This window comes from Chinchilla lanigera, unplaced genomic scaffold (genome assembly GCF_000276665.1).
Source record: "Chinchilla lanigera isolate Chin_1 unplaced genomic scaffold, ChiLan1.0 scaffold00020, whole genome shotgun sequence".
In the NCBI taxonomy this organism is placed as follows: Eukaryota; Metazoa; Chordata; class Mammalia; order Rodentia; family Chinchillidae; genus Chinchilla; species Chinchilla lanigera.
In genome coordinates, this window is record NW_004955421.1 from 4,195,794 (window position 1) to 4,217,673 (window position 21,880).

General features: G+C 35.0%; 1 protein-coding gene and 1 pseudogene across 4 annotated transcripts in view; both read left to right on the forward strand.

Annotated features, from left to right (window-relative positions):
* Positions 1-21,880, forward strand: part of Golga4 (golgin A4) — a 121,929-nt gene that overhangs the window by 65,754 nt on the left and 34,295 nt on the right. For all 4 annotated transcript variants that reach the window (XM_005383706.2, XM_005383707.2, XM_005383709.2 and 1 more), the window contains 6 exons: positions 8,106-8,284; positions 10,627-10,758; positions 13,309-13,464; positions 14,877-19,084; positions 20,825-20,946; positions 21,380-21,510. In XM_005383706.2, the coding sequence (XP_005383763.1) occupies positions 8,106-8,284; positions 10,627-10,758; positions 13,309-13,464; positions 14,877-19,084; positions 20,825-20,946; positions 21,380-21,510 (4,928 nt within the window). The remainder of the gene's footprint in view (positions 1-8,105; positions 8,285-10,626; positions 10,759-13,308; positions 13,465-14,876; positions 19,085-20,824; positions 20,947-21,379; positions 21,511-21,880) is intronic.
* LOC102024471 lies at positions 19,413-20,150 on the forward strand (annotated as a pseudogene).

Below are 21,880 nucleotides of genomic sequence, written 5' to 3' on the forward strand. Positions count from 1 at the left end.
GACACGTTTTAGCTATAAAACAAACAGGCACAGTGATCATAGAGGGTATGTGAATCAGTTGGGAATCATTTTTGCTAAAATGGGAAATGAAGTTGGGTTTGAAAGAAGTGACTGTTGGAATCTTAGAATGTGAGTAGCTGCATTTGGATTTCCATATACAAGGCAGCAGGAAACCTGTAATAGGAAAACATAATGTGATAGAAGCTACTTTATGTAGAAAAAAATGAAGTGGGAAGTCAAACTTGAAAGCAAAGGCAGAAATCCAAGTTTGAGGGGCTTAGAATTTTGGCTGCTTTGATTAGGATGGTGGTTCTGAGAAGGAGAGGAAATGTAGAAGCTGTAGAATTTAGCATTTGATCAACCTAAAGGAGAAATATAGAAATCTGTGATGACCCAAAGTTTGAATCTCACAAGACTGATGAATAGAGTGGAGTTAGAATAGGGAATCTAAATGGGGAAGTTAAAGATTTGAATCAGATGATGTTTACCTACTTTGAGATAATCGGAGCTTTTCAAATGGAATTGACTTGTAGGCATTTAAAATTAAGAAACTGAAACATCCTTCAGCTGTTCCTAAGCTGGGTTTGATTTCTGTAAATCTATAGAAAAAGCTGATTTCTGTGCTTTTAATTCTTACCCTTACAGTAGCACTCACAGGAATGACAGTAGTAGCCACTATACTTGACTCTTGCTGCTGCCACTGTAGCCACTATTGGCCAGCACTTAGTTATTTTAGCAAGTCTTTGTTATCAGTGCATTACTTGTATTTAATCCTTATAATTCTATGAAATAATACTAGTGTTCTTATTTTACAAATAGGATCTAAGAACATAGAAATTATATAATTTGCCTAAATTCATGTGCAAAGTGTTAAGTATGTAGTCAGGATTTTAATCTAGGCATTGGGGTTCCAGAGTCTGTTTTTACCACAGGGGTGTTGGCTTTGGTAGACACAAATAAAAGAGAAAAAAGAAATTATCACAAGAAGTCAGAGGAAGTCTGAATATTTATTTGGGAAGGGGGCATAAGAGGTGTTATAAGAGGCGGGGTGAGGACTCGAGGACACAGTTTTGAGAAATGATTTTAGAAACCGGATTGTAAGGTATTAAGGAGGGAAATAGGTCTGGATGAGAAATAGTTGGTTGATTCCATCTATGTTGATAAAATTTTCTCCATCTCATTGTGGCTTTTTTATGGATAAAGTAGTTAGGGACCTTATAAAAGTATTCTTAAACCTAAGAAAGTGTCCCTTCAGAAACAGGGTCTCACTAAGTTACACAGGCTGGGCTCAAACTTTGAATTCTTTTTCCTTAGCCTCTCAGAAGACTAAGATTATAGGCATGTGTCCTCATGTTCAGCTCAGGATAAATTCTTACCCTTATAGAGACTTTTAGTTTTCTGCTTTTGGTTTCCTTTGTTAGATGTAGCCATTACAAAAAAAAGAACCTGTAGTGCAGTGTTAAGCCCTTCTCCATTAAAAATGCTTTTAGGTTGGGGATGTAGCTTAATGGCACAGGCATCTGTCTGGCAAGCACAAAGTCCTGAGTTCGATTCCTGGTACCAAAAAAATAATGTTCTTGCCTGCAGTTATGCAGAATGAATAAAATATTCTGCTTGGATTAAGAAAGTTTCCAGAGTACACTAACTGCCGGGGTTATAGCTTAGCGGCACAAGCACCTGCCTGCCAAGGACAAGGTCCTGAGTTCAATCCCCAGTACCAAAAAAAAAAAAAAAAAAAAAAAAAATCTGTTTTCAACCAGAGTACACTAACTTTCATAAGCACTGTTTTCTTTCACATATTTTGTCTTTGCTGAAGTTATGTGTTTTATATGATTGGCTGCATTTAAAAATTTAGATTAACTCATAACATTCTTTGCTTTTTTAATTGTCATGTTGTGTTTGTGCAGGAAATAAGCTTTTTATTTCTTTTTATAGTATAATCCTGATACACCAAAGACACCCAGTAGAACATACTTGATATTTGAAGGATCTTTAAAATAGTTTGTGTTTAAATAATGTGTAAGATTTATGCATTTTATATGACAAACCAAAATCACATGTGTATTTAAATGCTTTGTAAGTTTCTGATAATATATGTAATAGTTTTCCTGGAGTTTTAAGTCTCACAAAACATCTTATTTTTGTGCATCCACACATGCCAATAAGTGAATCATGGTGCCTTTCCCAAGCCTTGTATGAACAGGACTGGGGTAAGGGCTTTCTACCCTCACTCGTCATGGGTACTTAGAAAAGCTTTAAAAAGAAAATTCCATGTTTCTCAGGCAAAAAAATTATAGTGAAAGTGTGAATTAAAATAGATTTTAAGTTTGCCATGGTAGGTAAGTAATAAGTACATTTTTTGGTACTAAATGAATATCTGATGGAAAAAATTATTATTTTAAATTGCATTTATTTATGTTCCTGACAGTGTCACCTTTACAGAAAGCATCAGCAACTGGAAGAATACATTTCTTTGGTGTGGGATTATACCTCCAATTTAATTAAGTTTAATTAGCTTTAGCTCAATGTTTTCCAAGATTGGCCTTGATGTTTTAAAGGTTTTTCATGAATTTATATGTAAGGAATGTGTAAGAATTTAGATGTATTTGTAAATTTTTGAAGGCCAAAGCATAGTTAATTAATAGAATGAACCTTGTTATATATTTGGAAAGATTTAAAAATATTTCCAGTGCAAATATGATATTTATTAAATCTCTGAAGGCTGTTTATATGTATACATTGCACTATTAGGTCTATGCCACTAGGTGACAGTATTTTATTTTTATTTAGGTAAGCTATAGGCAGTAGGTAGCTTTCAAGCTTTTTCATCTTCTCTTTACACTCTTACAATTCACTGGCAATTTCAAACAACTATATGTGGGTTCTAATATTGCTACTTATTGTAGTAGTAATTAAAACTAAACACATAAAAATATTGGATCTATTTAAAAAGTAACAGTTATAAACCTATTGCATGTTAGCATAACTACTTTTATGAAATACAGCTATATTTTCCAAAATAAAATCTGGTGGGAAGAATGGCTTTATTTTATAATTTTGTTTATCACATTATTTGGTGTAATACAAGACAGCTGAGTTTTAATGGCTGTTTTTGCAGTCTGTTGTCACATGTTATTTTGGTTGAAATATGTGAAGAAAATCTGCTCTACACAGATACATATTTGGGAAAGGGAGGACCTCACAGATCGTTTGAAAGGGTCCCAGAACCCTGAGGATCTGTAGAGCACACACTGAGAATTGCTGCTCTAGATTTTTTAATTTATTCATAAAGGAGGTTTGGTGATTGTATGAGAGTTCTAATAAGCAAAACTTTTTTGTTGCTTTTTCTGTTAACTTGCATTTTATTCATTTTATCGTGCTACCTGTTTTTTAAAGTCTAATGCCACATGCATTTTCATAGCTGCTTTTTTTAAAGGGCGGGAGTGGCTAGGATGGGGACATAAGCACTAATTATTTTTATGTCATTAGCTAGCTTCTTAGGATTAGCAGTTAATTTGGAGGTTTGTAGTCTTTCCTCATTCTGCATCTTTGTTTATTCCCAACAGTGGGAGTAGAAGTGGGTTCCTTTAGCTTTATTGTTGGAATGTTTTCTAGAACAGAGCAACAAAACTGTAGTGCTATGTGAAGCATCAGAATTCTGGTATTTGTTACTACGATTGATCGGGATGCTTAGGATGAGGAGAGGAATATGCGGTGGGTAGCAGAAACAGTACTGTATGCTTAGCTTTGTCTAACAGTTCTTTTACCTTTTTCCCCTCCTTACTAGTTCAGCTGTCTTTTTCGGAAATATTTTCTGTATGTCATCCAATACCCAGCATACAGTTGGCAAGTGACAACCATCAACTAAATATTTGATAAGTGAATGGTTGGATTATTGAGCTGTAGATTGTCAACCTTTCCCATTTAACTCTTTTAAGTGTGCATTGTCCATTTTTATAATTGCCATGAATGTAAGCAAAACTCATTTTAAGTGGAAAGTGAGAAGCTAAGCAATAAAAATCTTGCCCTATATTTTATTTAACTGACAGAGGACCATATTTAAGGTTGGTTAAACTTTTGCCTACAAGTATTTTCAAAGTTGTTCCTTTTTTTAATAAAAATTGCCTGAGATACATTGAATTTTGCTTTGGAAGAACACAGTGTGTTCTTGCAACATTCTGCAGCAGTTTGTGCTTAACCTTCCTGTCCAGTGTGAGTCTTGGCTGTGGTTCTCCTGCACCCTCTTGCATGTTGGCAGACTTGTCAGCTATGGTTGATGCATGCTTCTTTTCTCCCTATTCATTTACCTGTTGTTGGTAATTGAAAGATAATTCTGTGGATATAAAGAACATACTACTTTAGTACTTGCAATTATAGCATACTCTCACTTCACTTTGTAAAGAGTAGGGGAATCACTTTTAGAATATTACAGGTGTGGATACCACTTTGTTTTGTGTAGCGATTACAGGGTCAGAGGTGAGATGCTTCTGGTTAGTAAGTAGACTCTTGCTGTGTTCTCAGATATTGAAATTGGTGTCACTCTTGGAGGCAAATTTCCTATGAAAGAGTGACTTATTTTGTGATAGTATAAAATCCATAATGGGTTTGAAATAATCTTTTATATATGTGATTCTATGTAATGTGCTTAATGCTTTTTTAGGGGTATTTAACATTTCCTTAAAACAGGATGGAGGTAGAAAACTGAATTTTGATTTCTGTTAGAGGTGTAATGTGCTACATTTTGTTGACAGAAACAACTAGTAATCAATTAATTCTTCTGCTTTAGTGAGAAATAGTATTACTCAGCTGAGGTCTATTATTATCAGCATTCTTAGGTTTTTAAGTATTGCTCGGACTGTTTCTTAAATCCAGTTTTAAAGTTCTACTGTTGATTGGCAGGAAAGTATTAGACAAGAGGAAGAGAATAAGAGTGGGAGAAAGAGGGTGTGAGGGAGGGGAATTGGAGAAGTAGCTTTAATCAGAATACATTCTATGCATGTATTAAAATACCACATTGAAAAATAGCATTTTGTAAAATTGATAGGCACTAATAAAAATATATTTTTAAAAAGTTCTCCCATCAAGCTCCTGTATTTAAGTTGATTTATCATCTGAGGGCAAATTTGGATGTTCCAGTTACCGCATTTGAATTGAGGATGTTGGATTCAAAGATTTCTTTCAAGGTGTGAAATTGTCTTTTTTTTTTTTTTAACATAATAGAGGGTTAAATTTAGATGAAAAGTACTATGGAGCCAAACTTAACTTCTTTTAATCACTTTCTGGTGGATAATCAGGTGACTTAGGAAAACTGAAAGTAAAATATAATATTAGGATATTGTAAGATTTATGAAGTGTGCTTAGCAAACTTAATTATTGGAAGGTTATATCTAACTAGGAACTTAGAGCATTTTTGTTTTGAAAGATGAGAAGGTTGTACTCAGTATTACACTGTGCTGGAGTCTAGAATTTAAAAAATGAAAACAGAAAATTTACCTGGTATTGACTATGTAAAGTTTTGTTTCATTTTGTTTAATTAACCAAAGTTTTTCATTTAAACTCCAGAAGAGCATCATAATGATCTTTAGGTTCTCAGAGATTGATTTAAGATATTTCTGGAAATACTTAGAAAATTAAGATTACTTGCTTAATAATAATAATGAAAAAGTGCTAAAGATATCTCAGCATTAAAAAATATTAGTATTCCTTTCCCATTTTTTTCTTTTCTAGATTTAAATCTTCAGCACAAACTTAGTAGTAGACACCCTATTATAGAATCTCTTTCGCATAATCAGTCATTTTATTTTACCACTTTTTAACTGAGGAGGTTAATTTCATGGTAGTAGGAATGATTAGTTATTTCTGTCTGCTTGACATGAAAATTTATAGTAATAGTGCTCACTTTGGCAGCACATATACTAAAATTGGAACGATACAGAGAAGTTTAGCATGGCTCTTGCACAAGGGTAACACCCAAATTCATTAAGCATTCCGTATTTTCAATAAATCAAACATACACACTTAAATATCTCATCGTTTGCCTTATATAAGAAACCTAAAATAAAAATAAAGAACAAAATAAAAGATAAATAATAGAAAATAGGGAGATCTTTTACAAAAGGTGATGGAACCAAGAAATGGAGGAAGAGGGTCAGAGAGGAAGGAAATGAAAAAATATTAAGAATACGGGGCTGGGGATTTAGCTCAGCGGCAAAAGCGCCTGCCTGGCAAGTGCAAGGTTGTGAGTTCGGTTCCCGGTACCGGAGAAAAACCAAAAAAAAAAAAAAAAAAAGAAAAAATATTAAGAATACATTAAGATGTGTTGTATACAGGTACAAACTCTCCATGAAGATTGAGGTCATTATGTATTACAAACATATACCAGTTAAAATTAAAAAATAAAACTATAAAAAGAATAACTAGTGAAAAAACAATGTTTTTCTTTAAACATTTTATTTTTCAGCATATTCATATCCAAGGATTACCATCTTGGTGGTGGTTGGCAAATTATAGTAAATTTAGATTTAAGAATCTTAAAAAATTACTTCAGCTAGTTAATATTCTTTTGAAATTTATCTCATATTTGAGCATCAGTTTTATATCTTAAGTATATAAAATTAATGAATTGGGAATTTTTTTATATCAGAGACTTACGGTTGCCATGGAAATTACTTTTTAACCTGTTGAATGCTACATTATGTTTCCTACATTATGTTTCCTACTTGTTGGCAGTGCTCAGCCTTCTGCCCTTTTCTGTACCTAACTGAATTTACCATTAAGAAACTGCTTTGGTAGATGTTTGTCTTCAAATATGCAAGCTGTGAATAACGAAAGACTTTTACTGAGATGCTCTGGGTTGAGATTCCCATACTTCTTCTTTCCTTTTTTTGGTAAGGTTGGCTAAGGGTTTATCAATTTTATTTATTCTTTCAAAGAACCAACTCTTTGATTCATTAGTTCTTTGTATTGAGTCCCATACTTATACAACTAGGTCAGTGAACTGTCTTCCCTAAACATATTTCTTAATGGCACTGAAAGCCTTCCTTGAGGATTAACTTTTGTTTACAGTCTATCTCTGTGTAATGGGAGGTGTGCTACCCTAGGACAACTAAAGGAAATAGTCTATTATGACAGTAGCAGTAGGATTTTCAGGATATCATTAGGCTAATAATGTGTACAAATCTGTGTACATGCACGTATCCATTTTTGGTGCCAAATTACCCAGCTGTTGTTTTCCTATCTGATTTTGTTGGATGCCAGTTGAGCTATTTGAGCTTCTTAAAGACCTGACTACTCTAGCTAAGGTGATTATTTTCGCTGGGCGTGAATTCCTACTTATTTCACTCCCTACTGGTAGTGCTTTTCCATACACTGTTGAATTGGTTAGTTTTCATTTTAGTCAGCTGAAAGCAGCTCTAGCTTGAAACTAATACAAGTAATAGGTTTCAGTTCAAAGTACAGTACGTTTTTGGGAAGCTGATGTGGGAGGATGGAGAGGCCAGTCTGAGAAACATAGCCCCTTTCTGGGATGGGGTTGCAGGGAGGGAAACAAAAAACAACAGTACACTTTTTAAATATGTGATTCAGTCAGCACTCAGTAAGTGCTTAAAAAAAGAAACAAAACCTCCTGCTTTTTATTATATGCTTGAGAACATACTGAAAGAATAGCTTTTCCATTCTTAAATAGAGCTCATTGAGTATACAAAAGTATTGCATGGTTATTGATGATAAATTAAGAACTATACAGCAAACAAAGCAGTTAAAGTTATACAGTACAGAAGCAGGGATATGTCTTTCATCTATAGGGACACTGGTAGGGAAAGTGAGGAATCTTTAATAATATAGTATGTTTTCAGACTTCTGAGGTCAGACTTATATAAGCAGTCTTAATATCTTAATCCAGAATTCAACAAAAATACTGGTTGCAGTGACTGAACAATTCTTGTATCTTTATTGAACACCTCAGAAGTATCTATTGGCTTAGAACAATTACGCATTTTTTTAACCTGTCCTGCTACAGCTGCTCTTAGTTCCCATAAGTTGAATGTAAAACTTTAGCTCAGTATAATATTTCTTGAGATACTTGTTTTCTATTGTTTTCATTATAGCTTTTGAGGAACTTGAAAAGGCCTTGAGTACAGCCCAAAAAACCGAAGAGGCACGGAGAAAAATGAAAGAAGAAATGGATGAACAAATAAAAGCTATTGAAAGAGCAAGTGAACAGGAACGCATCAGTCTTCAACAGGAATTAAGTCGAGTGAAACAGGAGGCTGTTGACATAATGAAAGTAAGAAATGGGCTACAATAATTTTGAAACTTAAATTTGTATTTTTGATACAGTCTTTGTAGGGAATTGTTAATTTGTATTTTAGACTTCATCTTTTTATGATGTTCTGGATACAGTAAAAAAACACTTTGATAGAGAAATTAATTTAATGTTTAGGTGATTTTTTGGATCCTTTTAAGCTTTGCTTTCTCTGCATTGGGCCATGATATGAATTGAGATGTACCTTACCTGGTTTGCTGACTTAAGCTTCTTGTAGGTGGGCTGTTTAGCTGCTTCAGTAGAAAGTCCTCCACAGGATGTGGTCAAAAAAGTCCTTGCCTAATCTGTGTGTAAGTGACTGACAAAATTATTTGGAAAAAAGAACCTATAGTCAAGGAATGAATTTACACTATAAGTAAAGTGCTTCTAGGAATCATTAAGAAAAAGACAAATAGTCACCACCTTTCCCCCAAAATCAAGAAGAAAGTGACAGGGCCGGGGACATAGCTCAGCAGCACAAATGCCTGCCTGGCAAGCACCAGGTCCTGAGTTTGATTACCAGTACCAAAACAAACAAACAAAAAACAACCAAAGAGGAAAGTGGCAAATTCCTCCTGAGCATATAAAGATGTTTTATCAAATAGATAAGAATTATGTACACTAGAACTACAGTGATTATTTTTTATAAACTTGGAAAGATTAAAAAGTAAGATAGCATCTTTCTGGAAGGTGGCATTTCTAATTCATTCAGAATGAATTGTCCTCCATAAAGTTTGTAGCAACCAGGCAATAATAATACACATAATTTTTGGCCTGAGTAATATTGTACTTTGAAGACTCTATCCTGAGGAAATTCACATGTGAGTCTAGGAGTGTAGCTCAGTGGTAGAGCACGTGCCTAGCATGTGCATGGCCCTGTCTTCAATCCCTGCTACTGCAAGGGGGAAAAAAGGGAAAGAAATGCACATGTGAGCAAATATGTTAAGAACAGTTATACTTTGCACGGACAAAAACTAAACCTCTTAATATCCATCAGTAGACTGATTATATCATGGGAAATTAGTACAATGAAATACTAAGCAGCCTTTTCTCTGTTGCTTGTTCACTTCATATTTTATTCTGTTTTTGCTTTTTTCATTTATTATTATTTTTTTAATAATAGAGGAGATTTTCATTCTTGGCAGTTGGATGTACTTTTCCTTAGTGGTTATGTAGATTTTTCTCCCCAGTACTGGGTATTGAACCCAGGGCTTTTGCACTGAACACATCCCCAACCCTTTTTTTTATGTTTTATTTTGAGACAAAATCTCACTAAATTACTAATTTCTCCAGGCTGGGCTTGAACTTGCAATCCTTCTGTGTCAGCCTCCCAGAATGCTGGGATAATAGGTTTATACCACCTTGCCTCACTGCTATTTGAATTTTTGTTCTATTTAAATTTTGAGATCGTTTTTAAAATTGTTTTATCCCGACACTTTGTTTCCATTTGTTTATGGTTACATCTTTGGCCCATCTGAGGTTTATCTGGTGCAGGAATGGGGTGGGGATCCAGTTTAAACTATTTCCAGATGACTATCAAGTAGTCTCATCATTTATTTAATAGTCTACCTTTTCTCTCTGATATACCATATTATTTTTATTAAGTACTAAATTAATAAAGTATTAAATGTGGGTCTTTTTTGGATTCTCTATGGCACTCCATTACCTTGTCTAGCCATGTGATGTCTGTTGCACTACTATGTTTACTCTAGTTTTATATGTTTATTATTTGGTAGCCTGCTCTAACCTCTCACTGTTTGGGAGAATATTAGCTAATCTTGTATGTTTGTTTTGTCTGGTAACTTCTTCCCCTGTTCTGCTGGTAGTTTTGAATATATTAACTTTCGGGGTTATCTATACTTTTGACATTTATGTAAGGTTGAGTTTTCCTATTTAAGAAAATGAGGCCAATAACGCTTCAATAAATATTTCATGCCTACAAAGCAAGACGTAATTAGTTTGTTGCAGCTAGGACAGCTTAGCCATAATAAAGTGCCTTCTCTGACGGCGTCCTTATTCTCCACCCAATGTGCTCTTTATCAGGCCAGAGGAGAACTTCCCTGCACATTGTGGAAATAGAACTTCAGCCTCATAGGCAACTTCCACAAGGGTAGCATTTATTATCTTAAACGAAGAGAAAAATATTATTGTGTTTTCTTTGAACTGTTGTCGCTCTGGTGACTTTTGATCTATGTGGGGGAACATGCTTTAGTTTCTCCTCTTAAGTTATTAGTTTGGTTAAACTGTAATAAAGCATTATTTAGTTGTGGAGTTACATATTTTATTCTGGGTATTTTCACTTTATCTGTTTGGCTGATTTTCAGAAATCCTCAGAAGAACAAATTGTTAAATTACAGAAACTCCATGAAAAGGAACTGATCAGTAAAGAACAAGAATTAACCAAGAAATTTCAGGCCCGAGAAAGGGAATTACAGGATGAAATGAAAGTAGCTCTTGTAAGTACCTATTTTATTTTTGTTATATCTAAACTTTACAGAGTTAAAAGCATTATCATCCCTTACCCTTACCTCCTAGCTTAAGGTTAGACCACTGGGCATGACCTAAGGATAGGAAGTAGTCAAAAAGGAGGCTGTCAGAGCTTGTTAGCTTAGTATTGTCTGAAAAATTAAATGTATTGACCTTCCATAAATAAGGCTTTCATCAATTTATTTATCTATCCTTGCTATACTATAGCAGTTTGTAATTAAGAGGAAAAGAGAAGAAAGGTTAATTGAAATAGTAACTACATAATTTGGGAAAAGTATCTAAAAACTCAATGGACTAAATGTACCTAGGACTCAAAGCTTCCAAAGTTTGTCTGAATTGCATTTTAAAGAAGAAAAAAATGTCAATCACTATGCTGTAGTTCAAAGAATAAACTTAAATTCTAAAAAATTTACTGAACTGACAAGGTCAATAACTAGAAAAGCAAAGATTCATATTCTTGCTGAAAGATTTATTCACATGGCATAATTTGAAAGTTTAAAACAAAAAATATTTTTCTTCAATTGTAGAAACCTTGTATATAAATTACTATGAGGGATGCTAATATTGAAAGTGTAGTTTGTTTTAACATGAAGTTGTAAAATAATATGTATAATTTTAAAATACATTCAGTGTGAAAGGATGAGGAATAGTCTTTAAAATTTTAATCTCTTCTCATACATTGTCTTCATTCTTAGTTGGGTCTGAACTTCAGGAAATTTCTAATAGCAAGAATTCTTGAACAGAGGTAGCACGTTTTCTAATTTACTTTGTGGGGCAAATAGGCGCATGAATTTACGTACTGTTGGGCTGGCTGGAGAAATGAAATTGACACATAAGTGGACTGAAAAGGGAACAGTTTTGGTCTGAAAAGGGAATAGTTGGTCTGAAGGGAATAGTTTTTGTTGGTCTGAAAAGGGAAGAATTTATAAGAACTTACAAAAGTCTGTAAGAATATTAAACTATAACAGGACAGTACATATTAAAAGTAGGGGCAGGAAAACAAATGCACACATGCAAAAATACGGGAGAAAGTGTAATTTAAGTGAAACTGGAAACAGTGCTAAAAAAGCCTTTAATGAAGACCAATTGTGGGCTCTCATGCTGGAGCAGCTTGGGGTCTTTGGAGTTGCTGGGCCTTAAACATTGACATTGTTAGTATTTTTTTTCTAGGAACTGATATATTAAGATACATTCCCCGTAGAACAAGAAAGACACATATGTGTACATATATTTTCTCCTTTTTTCTTTATGTTGTTTGTTTTGTTTTTCTTACTTGTGTGGAGCTGGGGAGTCAACCCAGGGCCTTCATCCTGAGCTATATCCCCAGCTCTTTTTAAACTTTTATTTTGAGTCAGGGTCTAACTAAGCTGCCCAGGCTGGATTTGAACTTGGAGTCATTCTTCCATAGCCTCCCAGAGTGCTGGGACTACAGGTGTATGCCACCATTCCCTTCCTTTCCTAATTTAACAGTTTAAATTTTCCTCTGTTTCTTTTATTCAGATAAAAAAAGTTGCACTTAAAATATATTTACCTGGGTGTAGTGGTGCATGCCTGTACTCTGGGAAGTTGAGGCAGGGAGATTGCAAGTTTGAGCCCAGCCTGATTTAGCAAGCTCAGTGACTCAAAAAAGGATTGAGGATGTAGCTCAGTGTAAAGGCTCTGGGTTCAGTTCCCAATAGTGTGCGTGCACACGCATACACTTTATCGTCAGCAATATAGTGTACTCAAAATGTTTAAAAATCAGTATAATATGGAACATTAGCATTCCCTAAAGCATTATGCTTCACCAGAGTATAATGACCTGAAAATATTGCTGTCAATAAGTACAGGTAAGTACACTTATTGTAATTAGAGTTCAGTCAAGAAATTATCAGTTAGTTTGCTAATTTAATGTGAAAAATGCTCTCTAGAGCTCTTCCCAAAATAGTAGAAACCTCTAATATAAATATAAGTATAAATATAAATATAGATACATAGTAAGGACAAAGAAGCTTTTCAGAATTGAGGGTGTTAGAGCCCAGATCATCTAAAAAGAGTATTGTAGGCTTTATTTTATAGATATTTCCTTGATCTTATCCATGTATTCAGAAGTAATACGATTTTTATTTGCTTTTCCATGTGAGGGACCCTATTATAATGAGGTGTTTTTCACAAAGTATATAAATTTAAAATCTAGTTTCTAGATCTGGTGTTGAAATACCAGTCTCACTCAGAGGTGAAATGGCAACAATTATGAGATCCTTCACTTTCAGCAGTGTTTTGTAAAGCATTTTAAGTAATGGAAAAATAGCAGACATAATGGACTTATTGGAACAGAACTTTTCATAGGAAGAGTAATTGTGGCAAAGCTATAGTGGAAAATAGCTTTATTGCCTCATTTCTGGATGAGAGAGATGATGGTGTTCCCTATCTCACAGAGATGGGTACAGATCAAATGATAAAAATGATTCTTATGGAAATGTTTTGGGAATGCTAAAGATTTGTGTGGGTTTAAGATGATAATAATTGTTTTGGCACAGGAAAAGAGTCAATCAGAATATTTGAAGATCACCCAAGAAAAAGAGCAGCAAGAATCTTTGGCCCTAGAAGAGTTAGAGTTGCAGAAAAAAGCAATCCTCATAGAGAGTGAAAATAAACTTCATGACCTTCAGCAAGAAGCAGAAACTTACAGAACTGTAAGTTAAACAATGTGTAAGCTCCAGAGCTGTGAAATTATTTTGTCTATGGAGACTATTATTAGCTCTCCAGTCATCATAGTTTCAGAGCAGCTTTTGTCTTACTGGATTAGATTTATGCATATATATTCCCTTCATTTTTAGATATTGTGTACTATTCATGACAGTGGGTTTGGGCTCTGTATTTGCTACATGGTGCTTTTGGTTTTGTCTTTTAGCTAATTTCCATTAACCACTCATTCTGCCTTTTGTACTCAGTCTCCATAGCATCTCTGCTCCATTGCCTACTCACCCTTGATCTCTAGGAAGTGGACTGACTTTGTAGGTAGTACTTCTAGCATCTTCCTGCTTGTCCACATTCATCTTACACCATGTCCTAAACATTATCCATTTTGTGCTTGTGTCAGAGTTTAGTTATACCAATTCCCTGCTTTTGTATTTGTTTTTCCTGTTTGCCATGTTAAACATAGTCCTATAATTTTCTATGTATATGTGTGTATATACGCATGTGTGCATATGTATACGCACACAAACACACCCCTTAGTATGCATATTTGTAAGGCCTCCTGGTCCTTTCCTTCAGCAGTATTTTGAATTATGCTATTTTGAAAACATAGTAATGCTATTTAGACTCTAGCCTTTTTGCTCTGATTTAGACAGTGAAATAGTCACACTCCTTGCCCACACTTCTAAATCGTGCTTTATTTTTTCCATTATTAACATTTATAGAAGGTGGCATACTAGAATGAAATAGGTGCTTAAGAGGCCTATGTCTTATACTTGCTAGCTTTCTAAATTAATTGTGCCAGTTTCCTTACCAGTCACATGAAAAGATTGAATGTTTTTAGTTCTTCTGACATTCTATGGCTCTGCCTTACTTAGCTTCTTTTCCCAAAACCAAAACTGATATTTTTATGAGATAATAGCAATCTTTGGAAAAATTTGTGTAAGTACTTTTTTTAAAGCAAACCTTCTAAGTAATAATTTGTGGGGTAGAAAAATCAGATACATTATTTTTCTTCTAAAATTAAATTATTTAAGTAATAAAGTACTGTATCATAACCCTTAAAATAAATATGAGAAGGGGGGAATCCAACTTCTTACATATGTTAATACTGTGTATTGTGATTTATTTCTGTTTTGACTATCCAGTTAAAATATCCTTGAAAGAAGTGGTGGTTGAAATAGTTACCCAAAGAAGTAGAAAGAATCTGGAATTCTGAAGTATGTTAAAAAATATAATCTTTTCTTTATTATATGATTCTTTTAGTAATTCAGGGCAAACATACTGCTTGTCATTTTATTGTTTGGTATGAGATCTAAAGTTATTTATCTAAATTTTAACCTTTAAGTGGGTGGCAGACATTATATCTGTATATTATTGCTAAAAATAAATCCATTTTCTTTGACAGAGAATTCTTGAATTGGAAAGTTCTTTGGCCAAAAGCTTGCAAGAACACAAAAATCAGTCAGAAGATTTAGCTGTTCATTTGGAAGCTGAAAAAAATAAGCACAATAAGGAACTTACAGTCATGGCTGAAAAACATAAGGCAGACTTGGAGAGCCTGCAGCATCAACAGGATAATCTTTGGACTGAAAGACTCCAAGTCTTAAAGCAACAGCATCAGACTGAGATGGAAAAATTCAGAGAGAAGTGTGAACAAGAAAAAGAAACCTTACTGAAAGAGAAAGAGAGTCTCTTCCAGGCTCACATTGAAGAGATGAATGAAAAGACTTTAGAAAAGCTTGATGTGAAGCAAACAGAACTGGAATCATTATCTTCTGAACTGTCAGAAGTATTAAAAGCCCGAAACAAGCTAGAAGAGGAACTTTCTGTTCTAACAAATCAAGCAGATAAAATGAAGCAGGAATTAGAGGCCAGACTGGATGAACAGAAAAATCAACATCAGCAACAAGTTGACAAAATCATTAAAGAACAAGAAATATCTATCCAGAGAACTGAGAAGGCGTTAGAAGAGCAAATTAATGAACTGAGGCTTCTACTGAAGGAAAAGAACACGCATTTGAAAGAACAGAAGGCTCATGTAGAAAATTTAGAGGCAGAAATTAAAAAATCTAAAGGGGAACTCCACCAAGCATCTGCTAAGCTGGATCTTATTCAGTCACACCAGAGCACCACACATGAACAGACAAAAGCATATGAGGAGCAGGTGGCCCAACTGCAGCAGAAATTGTTGAACTTGGAAAGAGAAAAAATTCTTCTCACCAATCAGGTAGCTGAAGTTGAAACACAGAAGAAAAATGTTTGTACTGAGTTAGACACTCATAAAATGCAAGTGCAAGACTTAATGCAGCAACTTGAAAAACACAATAGTGAAATGGAGCAAAAAATAAAATCTTTAACGCAATTATATGAGAACCAACTTAAAGATAGTAACATTGAACAAGAGCAAACAAAGCAAATGTTGATGGAAAAAGAAAATATAATTTCGCAAATAAGAGAAGGACAATGTAAAGAAATTGAGATACTCAAACAGAAGTTGTCAGCCAAGGAGGACAGTATTAGTACATTGCAGGAGGAATATGAAAGTAAATTTAAAAATCAAGAAAAGAAGATGGAAAAAATTAAGCAGAAAGCAAAAGAGACACAAGAAACATTAAAGAAGAAACTAGTGGATCAGGAAGCCAAACTTAAAAAAGAGCTTGAAAATACTTTCCTAGAGCTTGGTCAGAAAGAAAAGGAGTTCAATGCCAAAATGTTGGAAATGTCACAGGCTAACTCAGCTGGAATCAGTGATGCAGTGTCAAGACTTGAAACGAACCAGAAGGAGCAAATAGAAAGTCTCACAGAAGTACATGAGCAAAAACTCAATGATGTCGTCTCAAGCTGGGAAAAGAAACTTAATGAGCAAGCTGGAGAACTTAAGGAAAAATATGAAATCCAGTTAAAGAAGAAAGAACAAGAGATAGCAGAACTCAAGCAAAAGATCCATATATATGGGTGTGAAAAAGAAGAGATGAGCAAGGAAGTAACATGGCTGAAGGAAGAAGGTGTGAAGCAGGATGGGGCACTGAATGAATTGCAGGAACAGCTAAAGCAGAAGTGTGTTCATATGACTGCTGTTTTACAAAGTGAAACTAAACTCAGAGCACAGTTTGAAAAGCTAGAGATTGACTTGAATCATTCTTTGAAAGAAAACACTTCTCTTCAGGAACAACTAGTTGAACTGAAAATGCTGGCAGAAAAAGATAAGTTTAAGGTTTCAGAGTTGACAAATAAGTTGAAAACCAAGGATGAGGAGTTCCAGAACTTAAAGTCTTTACATGAAACAAGTAAGAAAAGCTTCGAGGACAAAAGTTCAGAATTCAAAACCCTGTCTGAGGAACTGGCATTTAAGGTAGACAGTTACTGTAAAAAAACCGAGGGTTTATTGGAAGCTAAAACAAATGAACTAATAGACATTTGTGGTAGTAAAACTAATGCCATTGTTGCTAGGATTTCTCATTGTCAGCACCACACAACTAAAGTTAAGGAGGCACTGCTGATGAAAATTAGCAAAGTTTCTGAATTAGAAGCACAACTTAGACAGCTAACAGAAGAGCGAAATACACTAAATACTTCTTTTCAACAGGCCATCCATCAGCTAGAAGAAAAGGAAAATCAAATTAAGAGCATGAAAGCTGAAATTGAAGGTCTTATAACAGAAAAAGATGCCTTACAGAAGGAAGGAGGTAATCAGCAACAGGTTGCTTCAGAAAAAGAGTCTTGTATCACGCAGTTAAAGAAAGAATTATCTGAAAACATCAATGCTGTCACACTGATGAAAGAAGAGCTTACAGAAAAAAAATCTGAGATGGTCATTCTTAGGAAACAACTAACTGATCTGAATGCCCAGCTTCAGAATAGTATCAGCCTAACTGAAAAAGAAGCAGCCATTTCCTCACTAAGTAAGCAGTATGACAAACAGCAACATGAATTACAGGATCAGGTGCAAGATTTATCCTTGAGAGTTGATACTCTGCATAAAGAGAAAATTTCTGCTCTTGAGCAGGTGGATGAGTGGTCTAACAAATTCTCAGAATGGAAGAAAAAAGCACAATCAAAATTTGTACAATATCAGAACACTATTAAAGAATCTCAGATGCAACTTGAATTAAAAACAAAGGAAGCTAGTGATAAAGATGAGCACATACATTTATTGAAGGAAGACCTTGATCAGCAGAAAAAGCAGTTTGAACATCTAAAGTGTGAAATGGAAGATAACAAGGACAAGATGGAGAAAAAGGAGAGCAATTTACAGACTGAGTTAAAGACTCAAACAGAAAGGATTATGGAATTAGAGAATCATATTACTCAGAAAACAACTGAAATTGAGTCCTTAAATGAAATTTTAAAAAATTACAATCAACAAAAAGATAATGAACAGAAAGAACTGGTTCAGAAACTTAAGCTCTTTCAAGACTTAGGAGAAGAAAAGGACAACAGGGTTAAAGAAGCTGAGGAAAAAGTCTTAAGGCTTGAAAAGCAAGTGTCTATCTTGGAAACTGAACTTGAAATTAAGAAGAAAGAATTAGAATCTCTGAATTCAAGTATGAAAAGCAAAGAAGAGGAGTTAAAAGCATTGGAGAATAAACTTGAGTTAGAAAGTGCCACAAAATTAGCAGAACTGAAGAAAAAGGCTGAACAAAAAATTGCTGCTATCAAGAAGCAGTTACTGTCTCAAATGGAGGAGAAAGAACAGCAATATAAAAAAGGTACAGAAAGCCATTTGAATGAGTTAAGTGAAAAATTGCAAGAAAGAGAGAGGGAAATTCATATCTTAGAAGAAAAACTTAAGGTATTAGAAAGTTCTCCACAATCAGAAATAGCAGACAATATGGCAGCATGTACTGAACAAAAAGAAGCAGATTCCCAAAGCTGTGTGCAGATGGCATATGAAGAAAAAATCAATGCTTTACAAAGAAGTTTAACTGAAAAAGAAAATCTGTTGCAAAAGCTAGAACAGGAAAAAGAGGAGACAATTATGTCATCTTGTTCTGAAGTGCAGTGCAAGTACCAGGAGGTCTTGACAAAGCTAGAACATGCTGAAGCAAAACAACATGAGGGTCAAGTTCTTCAAGAAGAACTTGAAGAGAAAAAGAAATATTTCTCGATAGCATCTCAGCATATGGGGGAAGAGGGAGGTAAAAATAACAAAGGGGCAAAGCAAAACTGGGAAAACATAATTCATGATGCCCAGAAAACCCTCCAGGAGAAGGAACTAACCTGTCAGACACTGGAGCAAAAGATAAAAGAGCTGGACTCTTCCTTAGTAAGAGAGAAGGAAGTACATAGACTGGAAATGGAAGAATTGATTTCAAAATATGAAAAACTACAGGCTTTGCACATCGATGGAAAAAATAAACTCACTGAAGTTTTGGAAGATAATACTGAAGAAAATTCCAAATCACGTGTGATCCAACCCAAATTGCTTGGTAACTTGGAAGCCCAGCACAATGATCTGGAATTTAAATTAGCAGAGGCAGAGCGAGAAAAGCAAAAACTGAGCAAGGAGATTGTTAGATTGCAGAAAGACCTTCGAACATTAAGGAAGGAGCATCAACAAGAATTAGACATATTAAAGAAAGAATGTGAACAAGAAATGAAGGAGAAAATCAAGTAAGTTTTATTTCAGCACACCTCTGTGATTATTCCTTTTGTGTGTGTGTGCCTAATACAGTTATTTTAAGTTGTCTGGATGCTTCACATACACAGAATGTTAAATGTAAACCAGATAGTGGTATTCACCTGTAATGCCCCCTACTCAAGAGGCTGAAGTGTGAGATCATAAGTTTGAGGGCAGCCCGATCACTTTGTAAGTCTTTGTCTCAAGACTTTGAAAAATAAGGGGCCGGAGATAATGGCTCAGCGGCACAAGCACCTGCCTAGCAAGTGAAAGTTCGTGAGTTCGATTCCAGTACCAAAAAAAAAAAAAAAAATTTAAATCATGGAGGCCGGCAGTGAGTGCGCCTGCGCACGGCGCTGCGCTGCCTTTTCACGTGTCCCCGGGCTGGAGTGCGGGTTCCTCTCTGTGGAGGCGGCGTGGTAGCGGAGTCTGCGGGGGAGAGCCAGGGCAGGACAGGCATTTCGGAAATTTATCCGGCTATTTACCGAGCATTGGTTGAAAAGAGTCCAGCGGAAACTGTCACCTAGGAGGCATTATGCTTCCAGAAAAATCTCAAGGCAAAGTACTGCAGGCAGCTGTGGTAGCTATGGGGTCAGGGTCCAAGGGAAAGGGCAGAGAGATCCAACTAGTTAGTGTGAAAGTTGGAGATAAAGTTCTTCCAGAATATGGAGGCACCAAAGTAGTTCTAGATGACAAGGACTATTTCTTATTTAGAGATGGTAACATTCTTGGAAAATATGTAGAGTGAAGTAAATCACTGTTGATTGAGATGGCATCACAACACTGCCCATTCCACTGAAGTTCTTCAGTCTTTCATCATGTAAATAATTTCCATGTCTCTTTTACAGTAAACTGGTGATATCTAAACTAATGCCATCCATTATCTCTCTTTTTTTTATTTGGTACTGGGAATCGAACTCAGGACCTTGTGCTTGCCAGGCAGGCACTTACGCCACTGAGCTATACCCCCAGCAACATCCCTTATCTCTAAAGTTGAGTTTTACTGTACTGGTATAAACACTTCCAAATAAAATATGTAAATGAGTGGTTAAAAAAAAATAATGAAGGGTTGAGGATGTAGCTCAGTGGTAGAGCACCCTTGGATTCACTCCCTAAGTACTGAAAAAAAAAAGTTAAATATAAATTTAGTAAGTTAAAATACTGAAGAGAAATTTAAAAAACAGGTTAAGATAAGAGGCTGTGTTAGCCATGTCCATTTGGGGGGAAAACTTTGCCTCAATGTAAGATTATAATTACTAGCTATATATCCAAGTAAATATTTTCTTTTTGGTTTATTAGTATTATTTTGTTTTGTTTTGTTTTGGTTTTTTTGTCTTTGCCTTTTGTCTTTTGTCTTTTCTTCCGGTACCGGGAATCAAACTCACGACCTTGCACTTGCCAGGCAGGCGCTTTGCCACTGAGCTAAATCCCCAGCCCCTGCTTTATTATTTTTAGTAGTAGTGTTATTATTATATAGCACAGGTGCCTATAGTGGAAATGTAACTCTTCAGGCTGGAGACCACTCCCTAGAGCCAATAATGGTTTATATATCTTTCCAGAAGTTTTCTGTAGTTGGAAAACACACACATACACACACATACACACGCACACACACACCCTTAAAATTCTTTTACCAGTGAGATGAACTATATGAACTGTCTTGAAGTCCAGGTAACTCTTTTGCAATTCATTTTTTGTGTGGCAGCAATTAACATTATATTTTTGTTACTCAGACAGGAGCAGGAAGATCTTGAGTTGAAGCACAATTCCACATTAAAACAGCTGATGAGGGAGTTTAATACCCAGCTGGCACAAAAAGAACAGGAGCTAGAAATGACCATAAAAGAAACTATCAGTAAGTACAGCTTTAAATTCAATAAGAAATAAATCACAATCAGCAGAGACTATAGCTTAAGCTTGTTCTTTTTTGTAGTTGTGATAAATGCTGTAAGTTATTAAGCTGTAGGAAAAATGATTCTTGTTCAAGAAAGTTCTCTACTAGGTTCTCTAGAAAGTTCTCTGCCCTGCCCTACCTGGCAGTGACTCGAGAGCAGGAGCAGCTGAAAGAACCTGAAAGTATTATTTAATAACTACCTTATAAAGACACTTACGCTCCATGAGAAGGTTCTTTTGATCATTTGATCACTGTTAGGCTGACTTTATCACTAAGTGGCTTGTAATTCTTACCTAATTTTGCTTAAATTAATTTGTAATGAGGGCTCTTACAATTGAGATATACGTATTCAGTATTAAGTAATGTGTCTTCTTATGTATGTCCATTTTTTTAGGTAAGGCCCAGGAGGTGGAAACTGAACTTTTAGAAAGCCATCAAGAAGAGACAAATCAGTTACATAAAAAAATTGCAGAGAAGGATGACGATCTACAAAGAACAGCCAAAAGATACGAAGAAATCCTTGATGTATTTTATTTTTTTCTGTTTTGAAATTTGGCTATAGTAGATTTTATGGTAGTGTTGAATTAGATTTTCTGTTTTTCATATGTAGAGGTGTGCTTTGTTTTGTCTTCTTTTTGTGCACTCTTGCTTAAATTAGTACTTCTGTACTACATGTAGATTTATGATTCATTGATTTCTGCCTGGATTATACTTTTATGATTTCCAGACAGTACAGGCTATTTGCTGGTATTGAACCAACAGTGAGTTACTGAGGGAAAGAAGAGACTGTCTTTTTCTTCTTCCTCATAAATTCAGACTAAACTGTGAGAGAATCAGACTAAGGATTGAGATCTTGTGCTTGGATGAAGCCTAAGTAACAAGATATTTAGTGTGT